This window comes from Candidozyma duobushaemuli (assembly GCF_002926085.2).
Source record: "Candidozyma duobushaemuli strain B09383 chromosome Unknown B_B09383, whole genome shotgun sequence".
Classification (NCBI taxonomy): Eukaryota; Fungi; Ascomycota; class Pichiomycetes; order Serinales; family Metschnikowiaceae; genus Candidozyma; species Candidozyma duobushaemuli.
Window position 1 is genome coordinate 1,830,626 of NW_020289895.1, and position 25,981 is coordinate 1,856,606.

The 25,981-nt window shown below is 48.7% G+C and overlaps 9 protein-coding genes across 9 annotated transcripts; 7 read left to right on the forward strand and 2 right to left on the reverse strand. All coding sequences in view use genetic code 12, as the record gives it.

The window, feature by feature from the left end:
* Nucleotides 1-992: 992 nt before the first annotated feature.
* ACC1 (acetyl-CoA carboxylase) lies at nucleotides 993-7,620 on the forward strand (the record flags this gene model as incomplete). The annotated part of the gene is made up of 2 exons (XM_025480768.1): nucleotides 993-1,441; nucleotides 1,518-7,620. 2 exons carry the CDS (start codon nucleotides 993-995, stop codon nucleotides 7,618-7,620), a joined length of 6,552 nt encoding a protein of 2,183 aa, XP_025335068.1.
* Nucleotides 7,621-8,144: 524 nt separating this feature from the next.
* On the forward strand, nucleotides 8,145-10,583 carry CXQ87_002254 (S8 family peptidase; the record flags this gene model as incomplete). Its single annotated transcript, XM_025480769.1, has 2 exons — nucleotides 8,145-9,287; nucleotides 10,440-10,583. 2 exons carry the CDS (start codon nucleotides 8,145-8,147, stop codon nucleotides 10,581-10,583), a joined length of 1,287 nt encoding a protein of 428 aa, XP_025335069.1.
* A 655-nt stretch (nucleotides 10,584-11,238) lies between these two features.
* GSL2 (Gsl2p) lies at nucleotides 11,239-15,125 on the forward strand (the record flags this gene model as incomplete). The annotated part of the gene is made up of 3 exons (XM_025480770.1): nucleotides 11,239-11,254; nucleotides 11,288-15,093; nucleotides 15,114-15,125. 3 exons carry the CDS (start codon nucleotides 11,239-11,241, stop codon nucleotides 15,123-15,125), a joined length of 3,834 nt encoding a protein of 1,277 aa, XP_025335070.1.
* A 1,408-nt stretch (nucleotides 15,126-16,533) lies between these two features.
* Nucleotides 16,534-17,490, reverse strand: CXQ87_002256 (uncharacterized protein; the record flags this gene model as incomplete). The annotated part of the gene is made up of 1 exon (XM_025480771.1): nucleotides 16,534-17,490. One exon carries the CDS (start codon nucleotides 17,488-17,490, stop codon nucleotides 16,534-16,536), a length of 957 nt encoding a protein of 318 aa, XP_025335071.1.
* A 78-nt stretch (nucleotides 17,491-17,568) lies between these two features.
* Nucleotides 17,569-18,460, forward strand: CXQ87_002257 (uncharacterized protein; the record flags this gene model as incomplete). The annotated part of the gene is made up of 2 exons (XM_025480772.1): nucleotides 17,569-18,270; nucleotides 18,317-18,460. The coding sequence occupies 2 exons, from the start codon at nucleotides 17,569-17,571 to the stop codon at nucleotides 18,458-18,460; spliced, it is 846 nt and encodes a 281-aa protein (XP_025335072.1).
* Nucleotides 18,461-18,490: 30 nt separating this feature from the next.
* On the reverse strand, nucleotides 18,491-18,898 carry CXQ87_002258 (uncharacterized protein; the record flags this gene model as incomplete). The annotated part of the gene is made up of 1 exon (XM_025480773.1): nucleotides 18,491-18,898. One exon carries the CDS (start codon nucleotides 18,896-18,898, stop codon nucleotides 18,491-18,493), a length of 408 nt encoding a protein of 135 aa, XP_025335073.1.
* Nucleotides 18,899-19,341: 443 nt separating this feature from the next.
* Nucleotides 19,342-22,050, forward strand: PWP2 (snoRNA-binding rRNA-processing protein; the record flags this gene model as incomplete). The annotated part of the gene is made up of 1 exon (XM_025480774.1): nucleotides 19,342-22,050. One exon carries the CDS (start codon nucleotides 19,342-19,344, stop codon nucleotides 22,048-22,050), a length of 2,709 nt encoding a protein of 902 aa, XP_025335074.1.
* A 1,118-nt stretch (nucleotides 22,051-23,168) lies between these two features.
* Nucleotides 23,169-25,262, forward strand: GSY1 (glycogen (starch) synthase; the record flags this gene model as incomplete). Its single annotated transcript, XM_025480775.1, has 1 exon — nucleotides 23,169-25,262. One exon carries the CDS (start codon nucleotides 23,169-23,171, stop codon nucleotides 25,260-25,262), a length of 2,094 nt encoding a protein of 697 aa, XP_025335075.1.
* A 201-nt stretch (nucleotides 25,263-25,463) lies between these two features.
* Nucleotides 25,464-25,896, forward strand: CXQ87_002261 (U6 snRNA complex subunit; the record flags this gene model as incomplete). Its single annotated transcript, XM_025480776.1, has 2 exons — nucleotides 25,464-25,670; nucleotides 25,720-25,896. 2 exons carry the CDS (start codon nucleotides 25,464-25,466, stop codon nucleotides 25,894-25,896), a joined length of 384 nt encoding a protein of 127 aa, XP_025335076.1.
* Nucleotides 25,897-25,981: the final 85 nt, after the last annotated feature.

Sequence of the window (25,981 nt, forward strand, 5' to 3'; positions counted from 1 at the left end):
GGCCTGAAGGCCTCGTTCTCCGTCTGTCGCTGGATCAATGGGCGTGGATCGCCTAGAATGGCTGCGAAAAAGCACGACAACGGTGTCACTGCGCCTGCAGCGTTGGGCCACATTTTGGCCCTGTTTCAGAAACGTTTGAAAAGTGGCGACGGAAACAGAAGACTGAAAAAACCACGATTTGGGGAATCCGCTGCTTTTATAGTTGTTTTTCGAATCCCGTGGGTTTCGTGTTTTCCGGGGTGTTTCTGCCTCGGCGATGCAGCCAACATACTCCGAGGACTATGCACGACGTTTTCAACAAAACATCTTCAGAACCAAAAAGCCCATCACCTCTACATGGCCATTTCCTAATTCTTCGAATCCTAAATCCTAGATCTTCCAAATCCCAAAATCCTAGAATCCCTCCCTTCTCCCAATTTCCAGGTTTGTGCCTTGCAGATTCGCAGCCAACGATTCCTGCGCCCAACTTTCTGTTGTTGGGATGCACTGCATTAGCTTAAATACTCCGGCTCGCCTTCTTTTCCCACCAAGTCTTTTAGTACGTAAAATCCGACTTACAGGTGGGCGGAGCACGGAGAAACGGGAATATCGAAGAATCACAATTTGGAAGAACCCCAATTGAACAGTCAGAGTCGCCCCAACGCGTTCCAATCTGACCCAGCCAGCCAGCACTACCACCCAAACAAACCAACTCACCCAAACAAATCACGATCCACCAATCAAAATTGGCACAATATCTCTTTTTGACCCCCCTTGACTCGTCAAATCCAAAATTACCCCTATTCCAAATTCACCCACTGGCTCCCTGGTAGTCCTGCGCCGACTCCTACTACTCATTGTGCGCATCACCAAAACCAAACCCACCTCCACCTCCATACCCCCACCGACTACGGCCCAGCTGCATGCGCACGGGCGTTTTCCGCTTTACTAACCTCCTCAGCCGCAGACACCTTGTACATACCTGGCACCCGTGCCGCTCTCTATCCCACAGAATGTCCTCCCAACCGCAAATACCCAGCTCCTTCTTTGGGCTCAACCTGGTGTCCCGGGCGGAACCGGGGCCCGTCACCGAGTTCGTCAAGGCCCACCTGGGCCATACCGTGATCCTGAAGGTTTTGATTGCCAACAACGGTATTGCTGCCGTGAAAGAAATACGGTCCGTGAGAAAATGGGCCTACGAGACGTTTGGCGACGAAAGAGCCGTCCAGTTTGTCGCCATGGCCACCCCGGAGGACTTGGAGGCCAACGCCGAGTACATCCGCATGGCCGACCAGTGTGTCGAGGTGCCCGGCGGCACGAACAACAACAACTACGCCAATGTCGAGTTGATTGTCGAAATCGCAGAGAGAACAAATGTCCACGCCGTGTGGGCCGGCTGGGGCCACGCCTCGGAAAACCCCATTTTGCCCGAGATGTTGGCGGCCCTGCCCAAAAAAATCGTGTTTATCGGCCCCCAGGCTCCGCCATGAGGTCCTTGGGTGACAAGATCTCCTCCACAATCGTTGCACAGCACGCAGACGTGCCCTGTATCCCTGGTCCGGTACGGGCGTGCTGGACGTTGAAATTGACAACGAATCGAAATTGGTCTCGGTGTCCGAAGAGACTTACGCCAAGGGCTGCTGCACGAGTCCGGAAGACGGCTTGGAAAAAGCCCGCCAGATCGGTTTCCCCGTCATGATCAAGGCCTCCGAAGGTGGAGGCGGTAAAGGTATCCGTAAGGTCGACAACGAGGACGATTTCATCTCCTTGTACAACCAGGCTGCCAACGAGATTCCTGGCTCTCCAATTTTCATCATGAAGTTGGCCGGTTCCGCCAGACACTTGGAGGTGCAGTTGCTAGCGGACCAGTACGGTACCAACATCTCGCTTTTCGGCAGAGACTGTTCTGTCCAGAGACGTCACCAGAAGATCATTGAAGAGGCCCCAGTCACCATTGCAAACCAGGAGACTTTCCGTGGCATGGAGAATGCCGCCGTTCGTCTAGGAAAACTTGTCGGTTACGTTTCCGCCGGTACCGTCGAGTATCTTTATTCCCACGCCGACGACAAGTTCTACTTTCTTGAGTTGAACCCACGTTTGCAGGTCGAGCACCCTACCACCGAGATGGTCACCGGTGTCAACTTGCCTGCTGCCCAGTTGCAGATTGCCATGGGTATACCGATGCACAGAATCAGAGACATCAGAACGCTTTACGGTGTCGACCCTCACACTTCCACCGAAATCGACTTTGAGTTCAAGCTGGAGTCTGCCTTGACCACCCAGCGTCGCCCCAAGCCTAAGGGCCACTGTACCGCTTGTCGTATCACCTCGGAGGACCCCGGTGAAGGGTTCAAGCCTTCCGGTGGTTCTCTTCACGAATTGAACTTCCGTTCTTCCTCCAACGTCTGGGGTTACTTCTCGGTGAGCAACCAGTCGCTGATCCACTCCTTTTCCGACTCCCAGTTTGGTCACATCTTCGCTTTTGGCGAGAACCGTCAAGCCTCCAGAAAACACATGGTGGTGGCTCTCAAAGAATTGTCCATCCGTGGTGACTTCCGTACCACCGTCGAGTACCTTATCAAGTTGTTGGAAACCCCCGACTTCGAGGACAACACCATCACCACGGGCTGGTTGGACGAGTTGATTACGAAGAAGTTGACTGCGGAAAGACCAGACCCTATTCTTGCTGTCTTGTGTGGTGCTGCCACCAAGGCCTTCATTCTTTCAAGAGACGACAAGAAGGAGTACACCACCTCCCTCGAAAAGGGTCAGGTGCCCAACAAATCCCTTTTACGAACCATCTTCCCTATCGAGTTTATTTACGAGGGACACAAGTACAAGTTCACGGCCACCATGTCGTCTGAAGATGCTTTCACGCTATTCTTGAACGGTACAAGAGCCGTCGTCGGTGTCAGATCCTTGTCTGACGGAGGCTTGTTGTGCTCTATCGGCGGCCAGTCCCACTCTATTTATTGGAAGGAGGAGCCCTCGGCCACTCGTTTGTCTGTTGACGGAAAGACCTGTCTTTTGGAGGCCGAGAACGATCCAACCCAGTTGAGAACTCCTTCCCCTGGTAAGCTTGTGAAGTACACTGTGGAGTCTGGTGAGCATGTTCTGGCCGGTCAGCCTTACGCTGAGGTTGAGGTCATGAAGATGTGCATGCCTTTGGTTGCCCAGGAAAACGGTGTGGTTCAGACCATCAAACAGCCTGGCTCCACCGTCAATGCTGGTGACATTTTGGCCATCTTGGCTTTGGACGATCCTTCTAAGGTCAAGCATGCCTTGCCATTCGAAGGCCTCTTGCCTGAGATGGGTGAACCAAGCATTCAGGGTACCCGTCCAGTTCATAAGTTCAAGAAGTACTCTACTATTTTGAGAAACATCTTGGCTGGATACGACAACCAGGTCATCATGAACTCGACCTTGAAGAACTTGACCGAAGTCTTGCGTGACAAGGAGTTGCCATACTCCGAATGGGCCATGCACTGTTCTGCTTTGCACTCCAGATTGCCTCCTAAGTTGGACGAAGCCATGACTGCTCTTATCGAGAGATCCCACTCCAGAGGTGCTGAATTCCCAGCCAAGAACCTTTTGAAGCTCATCAGCAAGGCTGAGAAGGAGAGTGGTGACTCTCTTTTTGGTGCTGTTGTTGCTCCTTTGGTTGAAGTTGCTACCAACTACGCCAGTGGTTTGGTTGAGCATGAATACAACTTCATCGCCAGTTTGATCAACGAGTACTATAATGTCGAGTCTTTGTTCTCTGGCTCCAGCCATCGTGAGGAGGACGTCGTTTTGAAGCTCAGAGACGAGAACAAATCCGACTTGTCCAAGGTGCTGACCTACGCTCTTTCCCACTCCCGTGTTTCCGCCAAGAACAACTTGATTTTGGCTATTCTCGAAGACTACCAGCCTATCTTGCAGCAATCTGCTACCATCGCCTCTCCTATCAGAGAAGCCTTGAGAAACATCGTTGAGCTTGAGTCTCGTGGTACTGCCAAGGTCGCCTTGAAGGCCAGAGAAATCTTGATTCAGTGCTCTTTGCCCTCGATCAAGGAGAGATCCGACCAGTTGGAGCACATCTTGAGATCCGCTGTGTTGCAGACCTCCTACGGTGAGGTTTACGCCAAGTACAGATCTCCAGCTTTCGACACTATCCGTGAGGTTGTTGACTCCAAGCATACCGTGTTTGATGTTTTGCTCCAGTTCCTCGTCAACGCTGACGAGTGGGTTGCCATGGCTGCCGCTGAGGTTTACGTTCGTCGTTCCTACAGAGCTTACTCCTTGGGTCCTATCACCTACAACTTCCACGACCAGGAGAAGTTGCCAATTATCCAGTGGGCTTTCCAGTTGCCTTCTCTCTCTTCTCACGCTGCTCCTTACGCCAGCTTCAAGAAGGACGAGTCTAGCTCCATGGGCAGAGCTGCCTCTGTGTCTGACTTGTCTTTTGTTGTTGACAACAAGAAGGAAGGTAAGATCAGAAGCGGTATTTTGGTCCCTTGCAAGCACATTGACGACATGGACGACATGCTTCTTGCTGGTCTTGACAAGATGGAGCCAGCTGACGCTATCTCTTTCCAAGCTGGTGCTGAACCCGAGTACATGAACGTTGTCAACGTTGCTGTTACCAACATCGATGGTTACGAAACCGAAAAGGAGGTTTTGGAGAAGGTGCACGAGACCATTGAGGATAACAGAGAGGAGTTGAAGGCTGCTGCTGTTCGTCGTATCACTTTCGTCTTTGGAAACAAGGTTGGTACTTACCCCAAGTACTACACCTTCACTGCTCCTGACTACATCGAGAACAAGGTCATCAGACACATTGAGCCTGCCTTGGCCTTCCAGTTGGAATTGGGAAGAATGGAGAACTTCGACATCAAGCCAATCTTTACCGACAACAGAAACCTCCATGTTTACGAAGCTGTGGGCAAGAACTCGCCCTCTGATAAAAGATTCTTCACCCGTGGTATCATCAGAACTGGTGTTATCAGCGAGGACATCTCCATCAGCGAGTACTTGATCGCCGAGTCCAACAGATTGATGTCTGACATCTTGGACGCTTTGGAGGTCATCGACACCTCCAACTCCGACTTGAACCACATTTTCATCAACTTCTCTGCCGTTTTCAACGTCACTCCAGAGGATGTCGAGGCTGCCTTTGGCTCCTTCTTGGAGAGATTCGGCAGAAGATTGTGGAGATTGAGAGTCACCTGCGCTGAAATCAGAATTTCTTGTGTTGACCCAACCTCGGGCCAGCCTTTCCCATTGAGAGCCATCATCAACAACGTCTCCGGCTACGTCGTCAAGTCAGAGTTGTACATGGAAATCAAGAACGGCAAGGGCGAGTGGGTGTTCAAGTCTATTGGTCATCCTGGCTCCATGCACATGAGATCTATCAACACTCCATACCCAGCCAAGGAGTCCTTGCAGCCTAAGCGTTACAAGGCTCACAACATGGGTACGACTTATGTCTACGACTTCCCCGAGTTGTTCCGTCAAGCTACTATCTCCCAGTGGAAGAAGCACGCCAAGGATGGTAAGGTCCCAAGAGACTTCTTCCTTTCTGAGGAGTTGATCAATGACGACAACGGAGGCTTGACTGCTGTTGAAAGAGAGCCTGGCTCGAGCAAGATCGGTATGGTTGGTTTCAAGGTCAACGCCAAAACGCCCGAGTACCCTCATGGCCGTCAGTTCATCATTGTTGCCAACGACATCACCCACAAGATTGGTTCCTTCGGACCTGAGGAGGACGAGTTCTTCAACAAGTGTACTGAGTTGGCTCGTTCCTTGGGTGTTCCAAGAATCTACCTTTCTGCCAACTCTGGTGCCAGAATCGGTGTTGCCGAGGAGTTGCTTCCATACTACAAGGTTGCCTGGAACGAGGAAGGCCAGCCTGAGAAGGGCTTCAAGTACTTGTACTTGACTTCTGAGGACAAGACACTCCTTGAAGAAAAGGGCAATGCTGCTTCTGTGGTAACCGAAAGAGTCGTGGAGAAGGGTGAAGAGCGTCACGTTATCAAGACCATTGTCGGTGCCGAGAACGGCCTTGGTGTTGAGTGTCTTAAGGGTTCTGGTTTGATCGCCGGTGCCACTTCCAAGGCCTACAAGGATATCTTCACAATCACCTTGGTGACATGCAGATCCGTCGGTATTGGTGCTTACTTGGTCAGGTTGGGTCAGCGTGCTATTCAGATCGAAGGCCAGCCTATCATTTTGACTGGTGCTCCCGCTATCAACAAGTTGTTGGGTAGGGAGGTTTACTCTTCCAACTTGCAGCTTGGTGGTACCCAGATCATGTACAGAAACGGTGTCTCCCACTTGACTGCCTCAGACGATTTGGCCGGTGTCGAGAAGATCATGGAGTGGATGTCTTACATTCCTGCCAAGAGAAACACTCCTGTTCCTATCTTGAACAGCACGGACCCATGGGACAGAGACGTGGAGTTTGCTCCAGCTCAAAAAGTGCCTTACGACGTCAGACACATGATTACTGGTCGTGAGAACGACGACGGTGAATTCGAAGCCGGTTTGTTCGACAAGGACTCTTTCCAGGAGACTTTGTCTGGATGGGCCCGTGGTGTTGTGGTTGGTAGAGCCCGTCTTGGTGGTATTCCAATTGGTGTCATTGGTGTGGAGACCAGAACCGTCGACAACTTGGTTCCCGCTGATCCTGCCAACCCAGACTCCACTGAGATGATGTTCCAGGAGGCTGGTCAAGTTTGGTACCCTAACTCTGCTTTCAAGACCGCCCAGGCCATCAACGACTTCAACCACGGTGAGCAGTTGCCATTGATGATCTTGGCCAACTGGAGAGGTTTCTCTGGTGGTCAGCGTGATATGTTCAACGAGGTTCTCAAGTACGGTTCCTACATTGTGGATGCTTTGGTCGACTTCAAGCAGCCAATCTTCACATACATCCCACCACATGGTGAGTTGAGAGGTGGTTCTTGGGTCGTTGTGGACCCTACCATCAACGCCGACATGATGGAGATGTACGCTGACGTCGAGTCCAGAGCTGGTGTTTTGGAGCCCGAGGGAATGGTCGGCATCAAGTACAGAAGAGACAAGTTGTTGGCCACTATGGGCAGATTGGACCCTGAGTACCGCGAGTTGAAGGCTCAGCTCAACGGCAAGCTTGATGCTGATGAGCACGCCAAGGTGGGTGCCAAGTTGGCTGCTCGTGAGAAGGCCTTGATGCCTATCTACGCCCAAATCTCGGTCCAGTTTGCCGATTTGCACGACAGATCTGGCAGAATGTTGGCCAAGGGTGTCATTAGAAAGGAGATCGAGTGGGTTGACGCCAGACGTTTCTTCTTCTGGCGTTTGCGCAGAAGATTGAACGAGGAGTACCTCTTGAAGTTGATTGGCGAGACCATCAAGACCGGCTCGCGTTTGGAGAGAGTGGCCCGTTTGAAGAGTTGGATGCCTACCGTTGACTACGACGACGATGAGGCCGTCAGCACATACATTGAGACGAACCACGCCAAGTTGCAGAAGAGAATCGACGAGTTGAAGTCGGAGCAGAACCGCCACGACTTGCACAAGCTTTTTAGAAAAGACGGTGGTGCCGCCAGCGCCGCCATCAAGGATTTCTTGAGCTCCATGTCGGATGCCGACAGACAGTCCTTGCTCAGAAACCTCTAATCATTCATTATGGCCTATAGATAGTAATTAAAAGATATATGAAGGGAGGTGTAGTTCGGTGAATAGAATGACAATTGACAGGATTGTTTTTTGTCAACTCTGAGTATTCTAGAATTTCCGATGATTCTGGAGTTGTTCTAGTAGTGTAGTTGTTGAGAATGGAGATTACTTGGTTATGTTGAGAATGGAGATTACTGGCCTATAAGTTGCCACAATTGCATTATTATAGCAGGAGTGAAAGAATCGAATTTGCAATGAATTGAAGCCAACCAAGAGGCTGCTTTCATTCTATGCTTTTTGTGGTCCTCCTATACCAAAAATCACTTCCTCAGTAGATGCACTGTACTACTAGAAGTGTTGATACACCTAGCAAATCAGCCAAACAACACCGATTTACGACGCATTTCTTCATGGTTTCATTTCATCAAAAAACACAATTTTCTCTTTTTCCCCAAAATCCCGTTGAATTGTATTCTTCCTCACTTTAACTGGCCTCCACCTTCGCATTTGCAGCCATTCGTACCATGCTTCTTTTCAACCTCCTCCACACGTTTCTCCTCTTTTCCGTCGTCGCCGGCCTGAACCGCCACCTCGTGGTCCTCAAGGCCTCCGAGACCCTCGATCTGTTCATGAAATACGATCTTTCCGTTCCCAAAGCCCACAGAGCTCGAGAGTTCATAGGAAAGCAGTTCCAGATCGGCAATCTCCACGGGTTTGTGGGCAATTTCCTGGCGTCTGTTCTAGAAAGACTCAAGCGGTGCCCCATGGTCGCCGAAGTCACTCCCGATATCGAGATTCTGGCTTTTCAGGTTGTAGAGCAGCACAATCCACCTACACACTTGGCACACCTTTCCAGCCGGGACAAACGGGTCACGCAGTACAGACAGCAGCCGTACTACTACGACGACGAGGAAATGGGGAAAAACGTCAACGTGTACATTGTGGATCTGGGGATGGCGCTTGAACATGGCGAGTTTGAAGGTCGAGCGTTTTTTGGAAAAGACTTCACCAACGAAGGCAGTGGCGATACCAACGGGCACGGGACGCACGTTGCTGGGATTGTTGGGTCTGCTACGTACGGCGTGGCAAAAAAAGTCCGGCTTTTCGAAGTCAAAACCTTGGATAAGCAGGGCCAGGGCACACTTTCTGGGATTCTAGGAGCCATGGAGTTTGTGGTGACCCACCGGCGCCGGGCCAAGGTTCCTGGGGTAGTTAATCTTTCCCTTGGAGCGGTGAAAAACAGCATTTTGAACAGGGCCGTGGATGCTGCTGCTGCTACTGGGGTAGTGGTGGTAGTAGCAGCTGGAAACACCAATGAGGATGCCTGTCGAACCTCCCCAGCGAGTGCCAAAGGTGCTATTACCGTTGGCGCTGTGGACGAGCTGACGATGTCCTTGGCGGAGTTTCTGAACTGGGGCAGTTGTGTCGATTTGTACGCTTCTGGCGTGGAGGTGTCTTCTGTGGATCCACACGGTGAGGAAGCCCAGATTCTTACCGGGACGTCCATGGCGGCGCCTGCTGTGGCTGGAGTGGCGGCATCTTTGCTTTCTGGCGGGATTTCGCCGTATGACGTGAAAAAAGAGTTGGTTTCGTTGGCGGTGGATTCGATGATTCCGCTGAAGAAGGCGAGAAACCGGGTTTTGTACAACGGGATGGACCCGTGGAGAGTTCCGAAGAGGGGGAGTTTAGTGAAGAGAGCGAGGAGGAGGGAGGGTTCTGGAGAGGTCCCCGCTGGTGGTGGGGCAGTCGAGGCGGCTTGATTTGATTGGGAGGTGAGAGTTGGATTGAAAGGTTAATTGGAATTGTTCTGATGGAGTTCGTGGTAGGTTAGGGATTTCAGGAGGTGGCAGTTTATTGGCGAAAAATTTGACTTGATGAGTTTCAATAATATTTTCAGTAAGATTCTCTCCATCCAAAAGTAGACTTCTTGAAGCTTTGCGATCCTGAGAATAACCCAATGAAATGCATTTAGCTCCAGGAGGAAAGAATTTCTCACCAGCCTTAACCTTGAGTTTACGAAAAACTCCCAAGCATCCGAATGGAGATTTATCCCAGTTATGGAATACGTTCCTGTTGGTATCAGATAAATAGTGGAATGTTCCAATAATTCAGGGAATTCGGACAGTTGTTTAGGGTATAACATGCTGCTTTAAAAGCTTCAGGCCAGAGACTTATTGGTAAACCACTGTGTAAAAGTAAAACACGACCTTTATTCAGTAAAGCCCGAATAGCTCTCTCAGCGATACCAGGAGGGAAGGGCCTGGAAACGGGATTTGTGTGTTTGGTCTGCTCTCTGGTCCATGTGTAGTGGCTACTTCAGGAGATCCGTCAAGTATGACACTCACTTTGAGAGGCGGGATTTTAGGTCCAATGGCCCAATTCTGAAATTAATCGTAGCTTCAAAATCATCATTCAATAGAGAAATGTGCCACTTCTTGAGTCAGGGTAAACCCAAATCCGTCTGTTTCGGCTTCCCATACGTCGATACTCTCAAAATCTTAAAGAAGTTTGGTCCGGCTGCTATTTTCTCGGTCATGGTGCTTCCTTGGATGCCCTCGAAGCCGAATTGAAGTCTGGCGAGACCGAAATCTCTGCTTTTTTCTGTGGGTGTCCTCGAATCCACTTCTCAAGACGCCAGACTTGCAACGTATCAAAGCTCTTTCCGAATAATACAACTTCCTTGTGATTGTGGACGAGACTGTGGGTGATTTTTTGAATATTTCTGTGTTGCCATATGCCGATATGGTGGTATCGTCGCTTACCAAGGTTTTCTCTGGAGATTCCAACGGTGGCTCGCTTATTTGAACCCATTGTCGGAGAACTACAAGCGGTTGAAACAGTACTTCGATGAGAACTATGAGGATCTTTATTGGGCCGAGGATGCGCTTTACCTCGAAAGGAATTCCAGAGATTTCGAGGCCAGAGCACGCATCATTGACCAGAATGCTGAAGAGGTTGTCTAATTGCTACAGGATAGCGATATCATCTCGGAGGTTTTCTACCCACGACTTTTAGATCTCGAAGTTGCCAAACGACTGTGAGCTTTTACGGTAAAACTGGTGAAATACTTTGATGTTTATTGAATTAACACCAAAAGTGGCACTTTGGTTCAAATGCATAAATGGTACACACCACCACTTCTCTGAACCAAGAATGAGTCTATATTGGTCGAATTCTGTTGAGAATGGAGAAATTGGTTAGTTTCTAGTTGCAAAGGGTTAGAGAGACTCAATTTGCTTTCTTTATCCTGATAGCAAATTTCTATAAATTGTCACATTGCTCATTTCTTATACTGGATTTCCACTTTTCGCCTAATGCACCAGATTAACCACAAATTGTAAAAACCTACAACCATAAAAAAACACCGTAGCTCTGAAAATCATCAAATAGTACGCCCAATCCCAGCATTTTCACACTTTCTCTTCCAAACGGACAAACGGATCATTTCAACTCATCCTGGGGACCCTTTTCCTACACGACTCCTGGCGGGTATCTCACCGTGCGGCTCACTCAACTATATAAGGACCCCTGTTCCGCCACTTTTGCTCACTCCTCACTTTTTTTTTTTCTATGGCAATTAAACGAAAATCCCAGAAAAGAAAACCAGCGTCACCCAGTATGACCCACCCCACTCGTAGCCGCCTCTTCTCACCCATCTAACCAACAGCCCCACCGGACGCGTCTCCAGATCAGGATGCCCAAGGCGATAGAGGATACAACACAGCTGCTCCCTCAACGGTGGCCCCTTTTTCCGCTTTCCGTACTCCTTACCTCAATTCGAGTCATTGGGCGGGCGTGGAAGGCATGGGCCATGGGCCCGACCGCTTCTATCGAGTTTACGGCGACGACAAGCTGTCTGCCAAGACTGAGAACACCCAAGCCGGCGATGCTGCTCTGAATGGCGACCCGTATCCAGCATGGGCACCAAGCGAACAAATGCCTGTTTCACGCAATAAAATTGGGGCCATCATGAACCACTTGACCAAGGTGTTCGGCTTCCAGGAGGATAACGCTAAGAACATGTATCACTATTTGATGCGGATGCTTGACTCCAGAGCCTCCCGAATGGGGCCTCAAAACGCATTGCGTACACTTCACGGTGACTACATCGGCGGGCCAAACGCTAACTTACGTAAATGGTACTTTGCTGCTGAGATGGATATCGACGATGCTCATGGCTGGGCAAACGTCAAGAGAAACGGAATCATCAGGCAGACTAAGGAGAGAGTTACCTCTTATGAACGTGCCGTTGAGCTGTGGTACAAGAATATGCTGCGCTTGACCCCAATTGACTATGTCACCCAGCTCTCCCTCTTCTTGTTGTGCTGGGGAGAGGCTAACAACGTGCGTTTCATGCCTGAGTGTCTTTGCTTCATCTTTAAGTGCTGTAATGACTACTACTATTCTCTTGATGAAGAGAACGAGACGGAGTCCAACGTCCCCTTCTTGGATCGTATCATTACTCCCATATATGATACCTATCGCAAGCAGTGCTACGATGTCAAAGGAAACGACATGAGCAGAAGCGATAGGGATCACTCCTCTATCGTTGGTTATGACGATATGAATCAGTTGTTTTGGCATCGTGCTGGAATTGAGCGCATCACATTAGGTGACTCAACTCCTCTCATGTACTTGAATCGCGAGGACCGGTATCATCTGTTTGGTGAGGTCAATTGGGAGCGGGCGTTTTACAAAACATACCACGAGACACGTTCTTGGCTTCATGTCTTTACAAACTTCAACAGAGTGATTCTCATTCACTTTTGTGTGTTTTGGATCTATACTTCCTTCAACTCGAAGCCTCTCTACACTCCAAACTACTCGATAACCGTCGATGAAAGAACTCCAGCCCAGGCAACTCTTACTGTGATGGCTTTGGCTGGAAGTTGGGCATGTCTTATTTCGCTCGTAAGTTTATTGCTTGAATTGTGCTTCGTTCCCAGAAAATGGCCTGGGGCTCATCCTGTGCTACGTCGAATTATCTCAATCGTGATTCTTTTTGTCATCAACACAACTCCTACCATTGTTTTATTCTTCACGTCTAGACTTAACGACAGAAACACACTTTCAGTTGTCGTCACATCTATTCAATTGGCTTTTGCCTTTGGCGTGATTTTATACTTGGTTTTTAAGACCCAGGGAAACCAGTTCGGCGCTCGACCCATCGGACGCACCGCTTTTGCCTCAGAAGCTTTTACTTCCAACTTTTTTACCTTAAAAGGTTCTGATAAACTTGCATCGTATGGCTTGTGGGTGTGCGTCTTCACTTCAAAGTTTTTGGAATCTTACTTTTACTTGACTCTTTCACTCAAAGATCCTTTGCGGGAGCTTTTCATTATGAGGGTCAACAGATGTGTCGGTGATGAGTGGATAGGCTCCTGGCTTTGCAATGCACAACCCCGTATAATTCTTGTTTTGATTGTGGTTCTCGACTTCATCCTTTTCTTCTTGGATACCTATTTGTGGTATGTGATATGGAATACAGTTATTTCTGTCCTTCGGTCATTTTACATTGGAGCATCCATCTGGACCCCTTGGAGAAACATATTTTCGAGACTACCAAAACGAATTGCCTCCAAGGTCTTGGTGACAAACAGTAATAACAAACATGGCCAAAAGATTCAAGTGTCGAAAGTCTGGAATTGTCTCATCATTGCGATGTACCGAGAGCATTTCTTATCAATCGAACAAGTGCACCGATTGCTCTACGAGTTCACGTACACTTGCAATGACGATGGTAACGTGGTGATTCGTGAGCCTACATTTTTCGTCTCACAGGAGGATGACTCTATCAGGAATTCCTTGTTCCATGATAAGTCAGAAGCTCAAAGAAGAATCACTTTTTTTGCTCAATCATTATCAACACCAATGCCGGACATCAGAGAGGTTAGGGCAATGCCATCATTCACTGTCTTAGTCCCTCACTATACGGAGAAGATCATTTTACTGTTGAAGGAAATCATCAAGGAGGAGGATAGATTCTCGCATGTCACGATGTTGGAGTATCTCAAACAATTGCATGCTTCTGAATGGGCAAACTTCGTTTGGGACACCAAGCAAATGGCAGAGGAGGATGACTCAGAAGAATCAGTACTTTCGCTTTCCGCTTCTGAAAAGCACGATGATCTCCCATATTATTCTGTCGGGTTCAAGACTGCAACACCTGAATACGTAACAAGAACGAGAATATGGGCATCTTTGAGATCACAAACGCTTTACAGAACTGTGTCTGGATTCATGAATTATACCAGAGCTCTTAAGCTTCTTTCAGATTTAGAGATTAGCAAAGATCATTATTCGGATTCCAATGACGAGGGCAAATTGAGGATTATCAATGAGATGGCAGCTCGAAAGTTTCGGATCATTGCATCGATGCAACGTTTCAAAAGATTCACTGAAGAGGAGAAGGAGAATACGGAATACTTAATGCGTGCTTACCCAGAACTTCAGATTGCATACATTGACGAAGAAAGGGACGAGGAAACGGGTAAGGTAACATATTACTCGGCGTTGGTTGACGGTACATGTCCCGTTCTGGAATCAGGAGAAAGGATACCCATCTATCGGATAAGGCTTTCGGGGAACCCAATATTGGGTGATGGTAAGTCTGACAATCAAAACCAGGCGCTCATTTTTGCAAGAGGGGAATACATCCAACTTATTGATGCAAACCAGGACAACTACATCGAGGAGTGTCTCAAGATACGGAACACGTTAGCTGAATTTGAGGAGCAAAGAATCTTGGATCCATACAGTTCGGAAGCAAGAAGATCAATTTGTCCTAACCCTGTTGCAATTGTTGGCCTGAGAGAATACATTTTCTCGGAGAATATTGGAATCTTAGGCGATGTCGCTGCTGGTAAAGAGCAGACTTTTGGTACCCTTTTCGCTAGAACGTTGTCTCAGATTGGAGGAAAGCTCCATTACGGCCATCCTGATTTTCTAAACGTGATTTTCATGAGCACTCGAGGAGGCGTTTCAAAGTCTCAAAAGGGCCTCCATTTGAATGAGGACATCTATGCTGGCATGAACGCGATACTCAGAGGTGGAAGAATAAAGCATTGTGAATACATTCAATGTGGAAAGGGCCGAGACCTTGGCTTCAGTTCAATACTGAATTTTATCACAAAAATTGGAGCTGGTATGGGCGAGCAGCTTCTCTCGAGGGAGTACTTTTACTTGGGTACCAAGCTCCCACTTGATCGGTTCCTTTCATTTTACTATGCCCATGCTGGGTTTCATCTCAATAATGTTTGCATCATCTTATCAATCCAGTTGTTCCTTCTTGTGGGCGTCAATATCGCAGCATTATCCAACGACTCTTCCATATGCGAATTCGACAAGAACAAGCCGATCACTGATCCTCGGCGGCCCCATAATTGTTTGAACCTTGTTCCTGTTATTCGTTGGCTTGAGAGATGTATTTATTCTATTTTTGTTGTGTTCATCATATCCTTCATTCCTTTGGGCGTTCAAGAGATAACCGAAAGGGGATTTTATAAATGTTTTGCAAGACTTGGAAAGCATTTCTTGTCACTTTCACCATTGTTTGAAGTCTTCGTGTGCAAAATCTATGCAAAGTCTATTACCGGGGATATTGCCGTGGGAGGAGCACAATACATTGCGACAGGCAGGGGAATTGCAACAAAAAGAGAGCCCTTCTCGAGCTTGTTCACAAGGTTCGCTAACGAATCCCTCAATTCAGGAGCCTTTTCGTTACTCCTTGTGATATACATCTCTGTATCTTGGTGGAAGTTTTCGTTCCTTTATTTTTGGATGACAGTACTCGGCCTCCTCATTAGCCCCTTCCTTTTCAATCCAAATCAATTTTCGAGAGCTGAATATTTCCTCGACTATGGGCATTATTTGAAATGGCTCTTCAGCGGTAATTCAACTGTTCAGGACGAGTCGTGGATACGACACACAAAGATTGCAAGGAGTCGTTTCACAGGATTGAAGCTGAGACTCAGATACGGAGATGAAGATGTTAAATTTACAAGTGAGGTGAAACCGACTAGATTCAACATTGTACTTCTCAGCATCATTCCAGAGGTATTCAGCCTTGCGTTCATTGGCTGTGCATATCTCTTTTCAAACTCCCAGGCTGAAACCAGAAACGCCATACCAAGCCTTTCTGTTTATCGAATTCTTTTCGTCTCAGCGGCTCCCATAGTTGTCAACATCGCAATTTTGATTACATTTTTTGTGGTTTCTGTCATTTTGGGACCACCATTGAGCTTTTGCTTCAAAGGGTTTCCGAGTGTAATCGCTGCTACCGTTCACATCTTAGCATTTTTAAACCAAATTTTTTTCATTGAGTTGTTATGGGTCTTACAAAATATGGATGTGCCTCGAACTTTACTTGGAACTGCTAGTATGATCCTTCTCCAGCGTATCATCTTGAGATTTGTCAACGCGATGATGCTTACCAGAGAGTTTCGTCACAGTAAGTCAAACCAAGCATGGTGGTCAGGTAAATGGGTGACTGCAGAGTTAGGGTGGTTGACTTTGACGCAGCCGATCCGTGAGTTTATTTGCAAGATCAGTGAGCTCACATATTTCACTGTGGATGTGATTGTTGGTCACACAATCTTTTACATTCAACTTCCAATCATTTTTTGTCCCTTCGCTGATACATGGCACTCCTTTATGTTGTTGTGGGTGAAGCCTGGATCTAGCATCCGGCGCAGGCTTCTTTCGAAGAAGCAAAGAAGCAGACAAAGGATGCAGGTGTTTTGGATAGGGCTACTCTTTTTCTTCATCCTTGTGATTTTTGTGGGATTCATTTTGGCACCGATCCTTGCAAGCAAAGTATTCCATGTTGACTTTGGTGAAATGCTTCCTGAGATGCTTCAAGATTTGAGACAGCCCGAAAACTTATCCTTTAGGCACAGGGGAATTAGGAAAACCTCACGTACGCAATAAATCCCTGATCTTCTGAGCTGCTCTTTCGTCATGAACAGACTCAATAACCCTATTAATGAGTGAGCCAGGCGCAAGCAGCTTCACTAGGTCAAACCTCTTTAGAGTCTTCATATACTCAAGTTTGTCAACAAGCTGCTCTGCTGTAATTTCTGAATGACGGGGAAGGAAGTACGCTGCAGCTTCGAGGAAGAAGTCAAAAAACTCTGAGTCCAATCCTGAATATGCAAACATCTCATCTATTTGGGTCTTGTCGAGCTGGAGTACGACTTTGTATCCATTGGCCTTGCGTTCAGGCGGTAGAGAGCTGAGCTTGCTTAAAACATGCATTGTTGGAATATCAGCAAAAGCTGTTTTGGGTTGAGGAGTTGATGTTTCCCGTTCTGGAGTCTTCTTTTTATTCCCAAAGAGTTCATTTGCAATTGCATCGACGTCGGCTGATGAAGGTTGTGAAGGTTGTGAAGATCTCACAGCAGGCTTTCCATCGAGTTTTCTTCTGAACTCCTCGGGCAATTCGTCAACGATCTCGATAGGCACGTTGACAGGAGCTTTAGTTTGAGAAGAGTTTTCAGTCTTAGGTTTCTTTGGTTCCAATTGTTCAAGTTCCGAGGCAGCAGCCTGGTTATTGGGATCAAGTTCGAGCGCTTCAGTAAACGCACGTTTTGCCATGACAACACTTCCAGAACCTTTAGCTGTCAATCCCTTGCGGTACAAAAGCTTGACTTTGATCTTTTCGTTAGGATTCAAGCGCAATCCCACCTCTACGTCATTAGAGGCTCTGATCCAGTCTCTCAAATTGAGATGGCACTGGGCTCGGTTGGAATATAGCACGGGGTTCTCCTTGTCCAATGCAATGGCCTGAGAATAGAAATCAATGGCCTTTTGATACTGCTTCTCGACAAATGCCTTGTTTCCCTGGGCCTTGTATTCGTCCAGCGTCGGCATGAAGAACCTACCGTGAAGAGTACGCAGTACTTTGAGGTTACTACTTGCGCGAGTTGATAGTGGATGCAAAAGACATAGATGCCTTCTCAGGAACAGATTGAGGAAATTGACGCCATAAGGGCGATCTACCCTGAAAGTGTGAAAGAGCTCACGCCGTCCATATTCAACATCGTCATTCCAGACCACGAGGATGTGTTGGTGCAGATGAGTTTTCCAGACAAGTACCCAGAGGAGAGTCCGAACATAGTGCAGGTGAACACCACGGATGCCAGGAAATACTTTGACAATGACTACATCGAGAGAAAGATAATTGAGTTGTTGGAGCTGACGTTTCGTCCTGGCGAGGTGGTGGTGTTCGAGCTAATCGGTGAGATCACTGCTTTCTTGGAGGAGTATCTTGAAGAGCACAAGCAACAGATCGAAGAATTGGCTGCTCAGAGAGAGCAACAGAAGATAAAGGCTTCCTCCCCATTGCCTGCTCCATCGGCTCCAAAGGTGATATCCAATAGTACGCAAGAGGAGATTGACGTTTTCGAGGGTTGGATCAGCTCGGAGCCTATTCTTGACAGAGGCTCTACATTCATTGCATACGCCCGTGAAGTACACTCCGTTGATGAAGCAAAGCACTATTTTGGTCTTCTAACAACCGATCGCAAGATTGCCAAAGCTACACATAACATGAATGCGTGGAGAATCAAGGGCTCTAACGGAGTTACTTTTCAGGATTGCGACGACGATGGGGAAACAGCCGCTGGAAGCAGAATGCTACATCTTCTTACGGTATGTGTTATTCGGAAATTATTGGTTCTATTATACTAACTTACAGATTATGGATGCGTGGAACGTGATTGTGGTGGTGAGCCGATGGTTTGGCGGAACCCACTTGGGGCCTGATCGTTTCAAACATATCAATTCGGCCACCAGAGATGCAATTGTGAAGGGAGGCTTTGAGACAAAAGTCAAGAAATGAGATTGACCACAGCCGGAGGGCGTCTACCATTTAGGAGTTTTGCTTCTTTGGCTTTTTGCTCTTTTTTGGAGGCTTGTCTGATTTCTCTGATTTCTCGGCTTTCCGCTTCTTGCCCTTCTTGGACTTGCCCATGATGTCCTTGAGGAATTCATCAGCTTCTTGCGATTTGTCCTTCTTGAGTGCTGGTTTTGCATCTTGGGCTTCTTCTTTTTCTGGTTCAGAGTCTTCAGCAGTGAACGAAGCTATGCTTCCGTATCCAACCGTGCTGACTTTCATAGCTGGTTTGATCTTTTGTTGAACTTGCCCACGGTTAGGAAGAAACCACTCGGAGGGGTCCTTGACTCGTTTGTATGTGGTAGGCTGGCTACTGGGAGGGGTCTTATTGTCCCCTCCTTTCATGAATTTCATGTTCAACACATTTTGGGAGAGACCGGCCATTGTTGGTATCTTGGAGTTGATGCGATGCTACCATACATAAGCCATAGTACAAGAGATGCACGTGACCACAAGCAAAATATTACAATTAGGAGCGATTTTAAGGCCAGAAACGAGTCTATTCGTTAACTCTTAAAATTGGACTTCGAAAGTTCTAAAATCTGTGATAATCTTGGTATTCCTGTGCTTGCCTAGCTGTACAGTGGCCCTTCAAAAAGCAGTGTGACCTTGCTATTCTGACTGGAGAAGTCAGCTTTGTGAGGCAATGACAGCATCCCAATATTCTAAAGCAAAAATCCTTTTCCACTCTCGAAAACTCTTGAATTTGGCCTCGTTGGTCAATGGTGTGCTTCGGATCGGTTGTGATATTCCTGCATTTGTGAGAGGCCCCATCGCTCTCATCGCTGAAAAACGCAGGCTTCTCAAAAAAGGAAACCACCATAAATATGAAGTCCGACTTTAAGCTTTCGAATTTGGTCGGAACCGTTTATCGGGAAGGCAATCTTGTTTTCACAGATGACGGTACCAAGCTCATATCGCCAGTGGGCAACAGAGTATCGTGCTTTGACTTGATCAACAGCAGATCGTTCACCTTCAACTACCAGCATCGCAAGAACATTGCCAGGATTGCATTAAACAAGCAAGGAACCTTGATGATATCTGTTGATGAAGATGGAAGAGCCATTCTTGTCAACTTCGTGTCCCGTGTGGTCTTGCATCATTTCAACTTCAAAGGTACTGTGAGGGATCTCAAGTTCAGTGACGATGGCCACTATTTCGCCGTCGCTGTCGACAGATACTTGCAAATCTGGAAGACTCCAGATTTCACAGAAGACAGGCAATTTGCCCCTTTTGTCAGACACAGAAACTATGCTGCACACTACAACGACGTACTTTCTGTGACCTGGTCCCCAGATCTGCGATTTGTCCTTTCTACATCGAAAGACCTTTCAGCCAGAATCTTTTCGGTTGACAATGAGGACAAAGCTGCTGCTTCTACCCTCCACGGACATCGTGACTACGTGATTCTGGCTTTCTTCAATGCCACACAAGAGATCATCTACACCGTCACCAAGGACGGTGCCTTGAACCGATACGAGTACATTGAAGGCGGTGACGAGGAGAATGAAAATGAAAGCAGCTCAGACGACGACGAGGAGATGAAGACGGAGGAAAACTCTGATACTGGACGCTGGCGCATAACGTCCAAGAACTTCTTCCGTGTTGAAGGCGGCAACGTCCGCTGTGCAGCTTTCCACGCTGTCTCCAACATGTTGGTTGTGGGATTCACCACTGGTGAGTTCCGTCTCTACGATCTTCCAGAATTCTCCCTAATTCAGCTGTTGTCAATGGGCAAGAACGCCGTTGACACTGTCAGCATCAACAAAAGCGGCGAGTGGTTCGCCTTTGGATCCTCCAAAGCCGGCCAGCTTCTCGTGTACGAATGGCAGAGTGAATCCTACATTCTCAAGCAACAAGGCCACTTTGATGCCATGAACTGCTTGTGCTATTCGCCAGACGGTTCCAGAGTTGTGACTGCTTCCGACGACGGCAAAATCAAGGTTTGGGATATCAACTCGGGCTTCTGCCTTATGACATTCACCGAGCACATTGGCGGTGTCACCGCTGTGAGCTTTGCCAAAAAGGGACAGGTGATGTTCTCTGCTTCTCTCGACGGTACCGTGAGAGCATGGGATTTGATCAGATTCCGTAATTTCAGAACCTTCACTGCACCTGAAAGAGTGCAATTCACAAGTTTGGCGGTCGACCCCAGTGGAGAGGTTGTGGTTGCAGGATCTCAGGAAGAATTCGAAATCTTTGTTTGGTCGGTCCAGACCGGTGCACTTCTTGACTCTTTGGCTGGCCACGAGGGTCCTATTTCCTGTCTTGCCTTCGGTGCCGAAGGCTCAGTTTTGGCCTCGAGTTCGTGGGACAAGACGATCAGAGTTTGGAGCATTTTCAGCAGAACACAGCTTTCAGAGCCCATTGAGATGGAACACGATGTTTTGGCATTGGCAATGAGACCAGATGCCAAAGAAGTGGCCGTGAGTACGCTCAACGGTTACATCCTCACACACGACGTGGAGCTGACGGAACAGACACACTCTCTTGATATCAGAAAAGATGTTTTCGCTGGGCGCCACATGAACGACCGTTTTGAGCTGAAAAACAGCGCCAGGTCGAAAAACTTCACCACCATTGCATACTCCTTCGACGGCCAGGCGTTGGTTGCCGGAGGAAACAACAACAGCATCTGTCTCTACGACATTGCCGACGAGGTCTTGTTGAAGAGATACGTCGTTTCGGAGAACATGTCTCTTGACGGTACGCTCACGCAGCTTAATAGTTCCAAGATCACCGACGCCGGTACCTCGATCGATGCCGTGGATGTTGCTGGAGAAAACTCCGACAGAGAAGACCGCATGGATACGTCATTGCCTGGATCCCACCGAGGCGACCCTGGTGCCAGAAACTTGCGCCCACAGGTCAGAGTCACTGGAGTGCAGTTTTCACCTACCGCAGGAGCTTTTGGAGCCGCCACTACAGAAGGTCTTCTTGTTTACAGCACAGACCACACCGTCGAGTTTGACCCATTTGATCTTGACATGGACGTGACGTACGCCAACGTCGTGGAGAGCATTGACGAGAAGGAATGGCTACATGCGCTCATCATGGCGTTCCGTTTGAACGAGCACCACTTGATCGAGAGAACCGTGGAGCTGGTGCCCATCAAGGATATCCGTTTGGTTTGCGCCGATCTTCCACACATTTATGTGGGCCGTCTTTTGGAGCATCTTGGGCGCAAAATGAACTCTGGCGAAGGAGCCCAGCACATTGAGTTTAATCTTCTTTGGGTCAAGGCGCTTCTTGACAGCCACGGGCAGCACATGAGTGCCAAAAAGGCGGAGTACGTTCTGGGCATCCGTCTTGTGCAGCGTTTCTTGAGTCGTGTGGCCAAGGATGTGGTTTCTGTGAGCAAGAAGTCTGGATACCTCTATGGGTATTTGAAAGAGAACAAGCAGGAAGAGGAAGAGGAAGAGGAGCTCGATTTGGACGAAATCAAGGTGGACGAGAGTTCTGGCGATGAAGAGGAAGAAGACGAAGACGAGATGGACGAGGACGAGGAGGAGTGGACCGGATTCGAAGGAAAGTAGCCATATAGCATTATAGAGTCGCATAGATACGAGAGGATATGCGGGAATACGATCGCAAGTGCACGCCGCGTTTGCAGCCATTTCTTGGAAGCGGAAGTAGTAGGTGAGGCTGGCGATCGATTGTAACGTGGGGCGGGTGCATGGGGTGACGTTGCATTTTGCAAACAACAAAATATCAAAAACAAAGAATCTTAGAGTGCTGGTGTAGAAAAGCTTATTTAGATGAATTTGGCCCCTGTTCTGGTGTTTCGGCCGAATAGGACTTAGGGTTTGGTGCCCCATGGGGACGCACTTCAAGCGGAAAGGTGAAGGATTAAGATCCAGGTGCATGCAATTCCTTGAAGGAGTAGGAAGGATGAGCTGTGGATTGGATGTTTCAAAATGGAAACAAGCATAAGCCATGGACGTCATGGAAATGTCATGGAAAGGTGCGTGCACTTTTCTGGCTGTTTTGCCCAAAATTGCGGTGAGGCTCGCCCCGCGCCGCCCGAAACATGTCCCACCTTCAAATCGAGGACCCAGCGGCCATTGGGCCCAAAAATGCTGGCCGTTCGGTGCTTTGCGGTCCGAGATTCCGCCTGGTGACACTGGGTTTGCAAAAAAATCGCCCGTTTCCACGGCCAGCGTGGGTGCAAATAGCCGCTCTGCGCCGGGCGACCCCACACTAAGGTTTCAGTGAAAAAGTGACAAAAGCGAAAAGGGACAAAGCGAAAAGGGACAAAGCGAAAGGGGACAAAGCGAAAAGGGACGGAAAAAAGGGACAAGCTGAAATCTTGGAAAGTAGCGAAAAAGCAAAATATGTATAGTAGTGCAATCCAAAAAAGGATCGTATTTGGGCCGGCTGGCGTGCAATTGTTGGACCATTGTGCGCAATGGCGTCAGCAGATACTCGGTGCTCACTCCGGCCCGGTCAACAAGAGGACAGTTTCACCAGTTGCCAATTCACCAACGGACCGTGAAAACGGCAAAAAGAACAAAAAAGCCAAAATCAGCATCACCGGTTTCGGCGGGAATTTCAAATCTCAAGTCCAATTTCCACATCCTCCCCAACCTTAACCTAGTCCACCCCGTCTTATCACCTCCCTCGCTTCTCTGCGACAACCACCTACTTCTTCTTTATGCCCCGAGACATCCAAAACCACTTGCTCTTCGAGGTCGCCACCGAAGTCGCCCACAAGGTGGGTGGCATCTACTCGGTGCTCAAGCTGAAGGCCCCAATCACCGTGGCCGAGTACAGAGAAAGGTACACCCTAGTGGGTCCGTTGAACTATGAGCTGGCTCAAATCGAGGTGGAGGAGATCCCATTGAAGGACGGCGCCATCAAGGCCGCTTTGGACGCCATGAGCGAAAGAGGCATCCGCTGGATGTACGGCCGCTGGTTGATCGAAGGTGCTCCCCGGGTGTTGCTTTTCGATATCCACCTGGCGGCGCTGAACCTCAACGAATGGAAGGCCGACTTGTGGAGCACGGCTGGAATTCCCACTCCTGACCACGACCACGAAACCAACGACGCCATTTTGTTGGGTTACATCGTGGCGTGGTTTTTGGGCGAGTTGGTCTACAACGACAGGGAGCGTGCTGTCATCTGCCACTGCCACGAGTGGTTGGCAGGCGTGGCGTTGCCCCTCTGCAGAAAGAGGAGAATCGACGTGACCACCATCTTCACCACCCACGCCACGTTGCTCGGCCGGTACCTCTGCGCTGGTCTGACCGACTTCTACAACAACCTCAAGCACTTTGACGTGGACGCCGAGGCAGGCAAGAGGGGTATTTATCACCGGTATTGTATTGAGAGGAGTGCCACCCACCTGGCCGACGTGTTCACCACCGTCTCGCATATCACCGCCTACGAGCTGGAGCACTTGTTGAAGAGAAAGCCCGATGGTGTGCTTCCCAATGGTTTGAATGTGGTCAAGTTCCAGGCCGTGCACGAGTTCCAGAACCTCCACGCCGTCAAGAAGGACAAGATCCACGAGTTCGTCAAGGGCCACTTCTACGGCAACTACGACTTTGACCTCGACAACACCTTGTACTTCTTCATTGCCGGCCGTTACGAGTTCCGCAACAAGGGCGCCGACTTCTTCATCGAGTCCTTGGCCCGTTTGAACTACCGCTTGAAGCAGGCCGGCTCCAAGGTCACCGTGGTGGCCTTCATCATCATGCCCGGAAAAATCAACTCCTACACCGTCGAGACCTTGAAGGGCCAGGCCGTGGTCAAGTCTTTGGAAAGCACCATTTCCGAAGTTCAGAAGAAGATCGGCGACAGGCTTTTCGAGCACTGTGCCCGTTTCCCCAACAGCAACAACGTTTCCAGCACCAATGGCCAGGAGGTGCCATCCATCGACGACCTCATCAAGCCCGCAGACAGAGTGCTTTTGAAGAGACGTATTTTCGCCTTGAAGAGAGACGGTCTTCCTCCAATTGTGACCCACAACATGACCGACGACGCCACGGATCCCATCTTGAACCACATCCGTCGTGTGCAGCTCTTCAACAAGCCTGAGGACAGAGTCAAGATCATCTTCCACCCGGAGTTCCTCAATGCCAACAACCCTATTTTGTCGCTTGACTACGAGGAATTCGTGCGTGGTTGCCATTTGGGTGTGTTCCCCTCTTACTACGAGCCATGGGGCTACACTCCTGCTGAGTGTACTGTCATGGGTGTGCCTTCCATCACCACCAACTTGTCTGGTTTCGGTTGCTACATGGAGGACCTCATTGAAAACACCAGCGACTACGGTATCTACATTGTGGACCGTAGACAGAAGTCCGTGGACGACTCCATCAACCAGCTTGTTGAATACATGTTCGACTTTACCGAGAAGACCCGTCGTCAAAGAATCAACCAGAGAAATAGAACCGAGCGTTTGTCCGACTTGTTGGACTGGAAGCGCATGGGTCTCGAGTACATCAAGGCTCGTCAGCTCTCATTGAAGAGAGCCTACCCCGACAAGTTCAAGAACGGCGCCAATCCGTTCCAAAATTCGCTGAATTTGAAATTGACGCGGCCATTGTCTGTGCCTGGCTCGCCACGCTCTAAAGCCGGCGTCATGACTCCTGGCGATTTGGGTTCCTTGCAGGAGGCTGCTCAGGCCCTCAACACTGACGACTATGTGAGCTTCAAGTTGGGTGAGAACGAAGACGACGAGGACGAAGACACCCACTACCCATTGACTTTGCGCGGTCTGTCTGCGCCACCGCAGGACGAGTGATCTAAAAAAAAAAACAACTTTTTGAATCGAAACAAATCCATATTAATATTGCCAAAAAAGCGAGTAGTTTTGCAGCCAGGCGTGCGCGCACCACAACATCTAAATATCACCAAGATTGCACCAACTATCTTCCTCATTCAAAATGGTATGTTCAAACTGCACAAATCACCCAAATTTTGCTAACTCCAGTTACCTCTCTTTATGCTCACCAGCGTCAAGAGCCAGGAGATTCTCGTTGAATTGAAAAACGGCGAGAGTGTCTATGGCAAATTGACTGACTGCGATTCGTGGATGAACTTGACTCTCTCCGACGTCGTCGTCAATTACAACAAGGGCGAGAAATTCAACAAACTCAATGAAATCTACATAAGGGGAAGCCACATCAAGTTCCTCCGGTTGCCCGACCTGGTATGTACCCTCAGAACCTTGCAATATTTCAATTTATACTAACCCACAGGTCATGGACCACGCCAAGGAGCAGACGCTCTTGAGTCAGGAACAGAGAAACAGAAACCAAAAGAGGAAGGGCGGATTCCAAAACAGAAGATTCAATGACCACCGCGAGGGCCGTGGCGGTCACAACCGTGGAGGCCATGGAGGCCAGAACAGAAGGTACAACCAAGCTCTGGCCTAGATACGAAGAAACGACATTATCATAGTGAGGTGTATTAACCGGACGGCCGCGTTTGTGGCAGTCTGGTCCCGGTGCCAGTGCACTG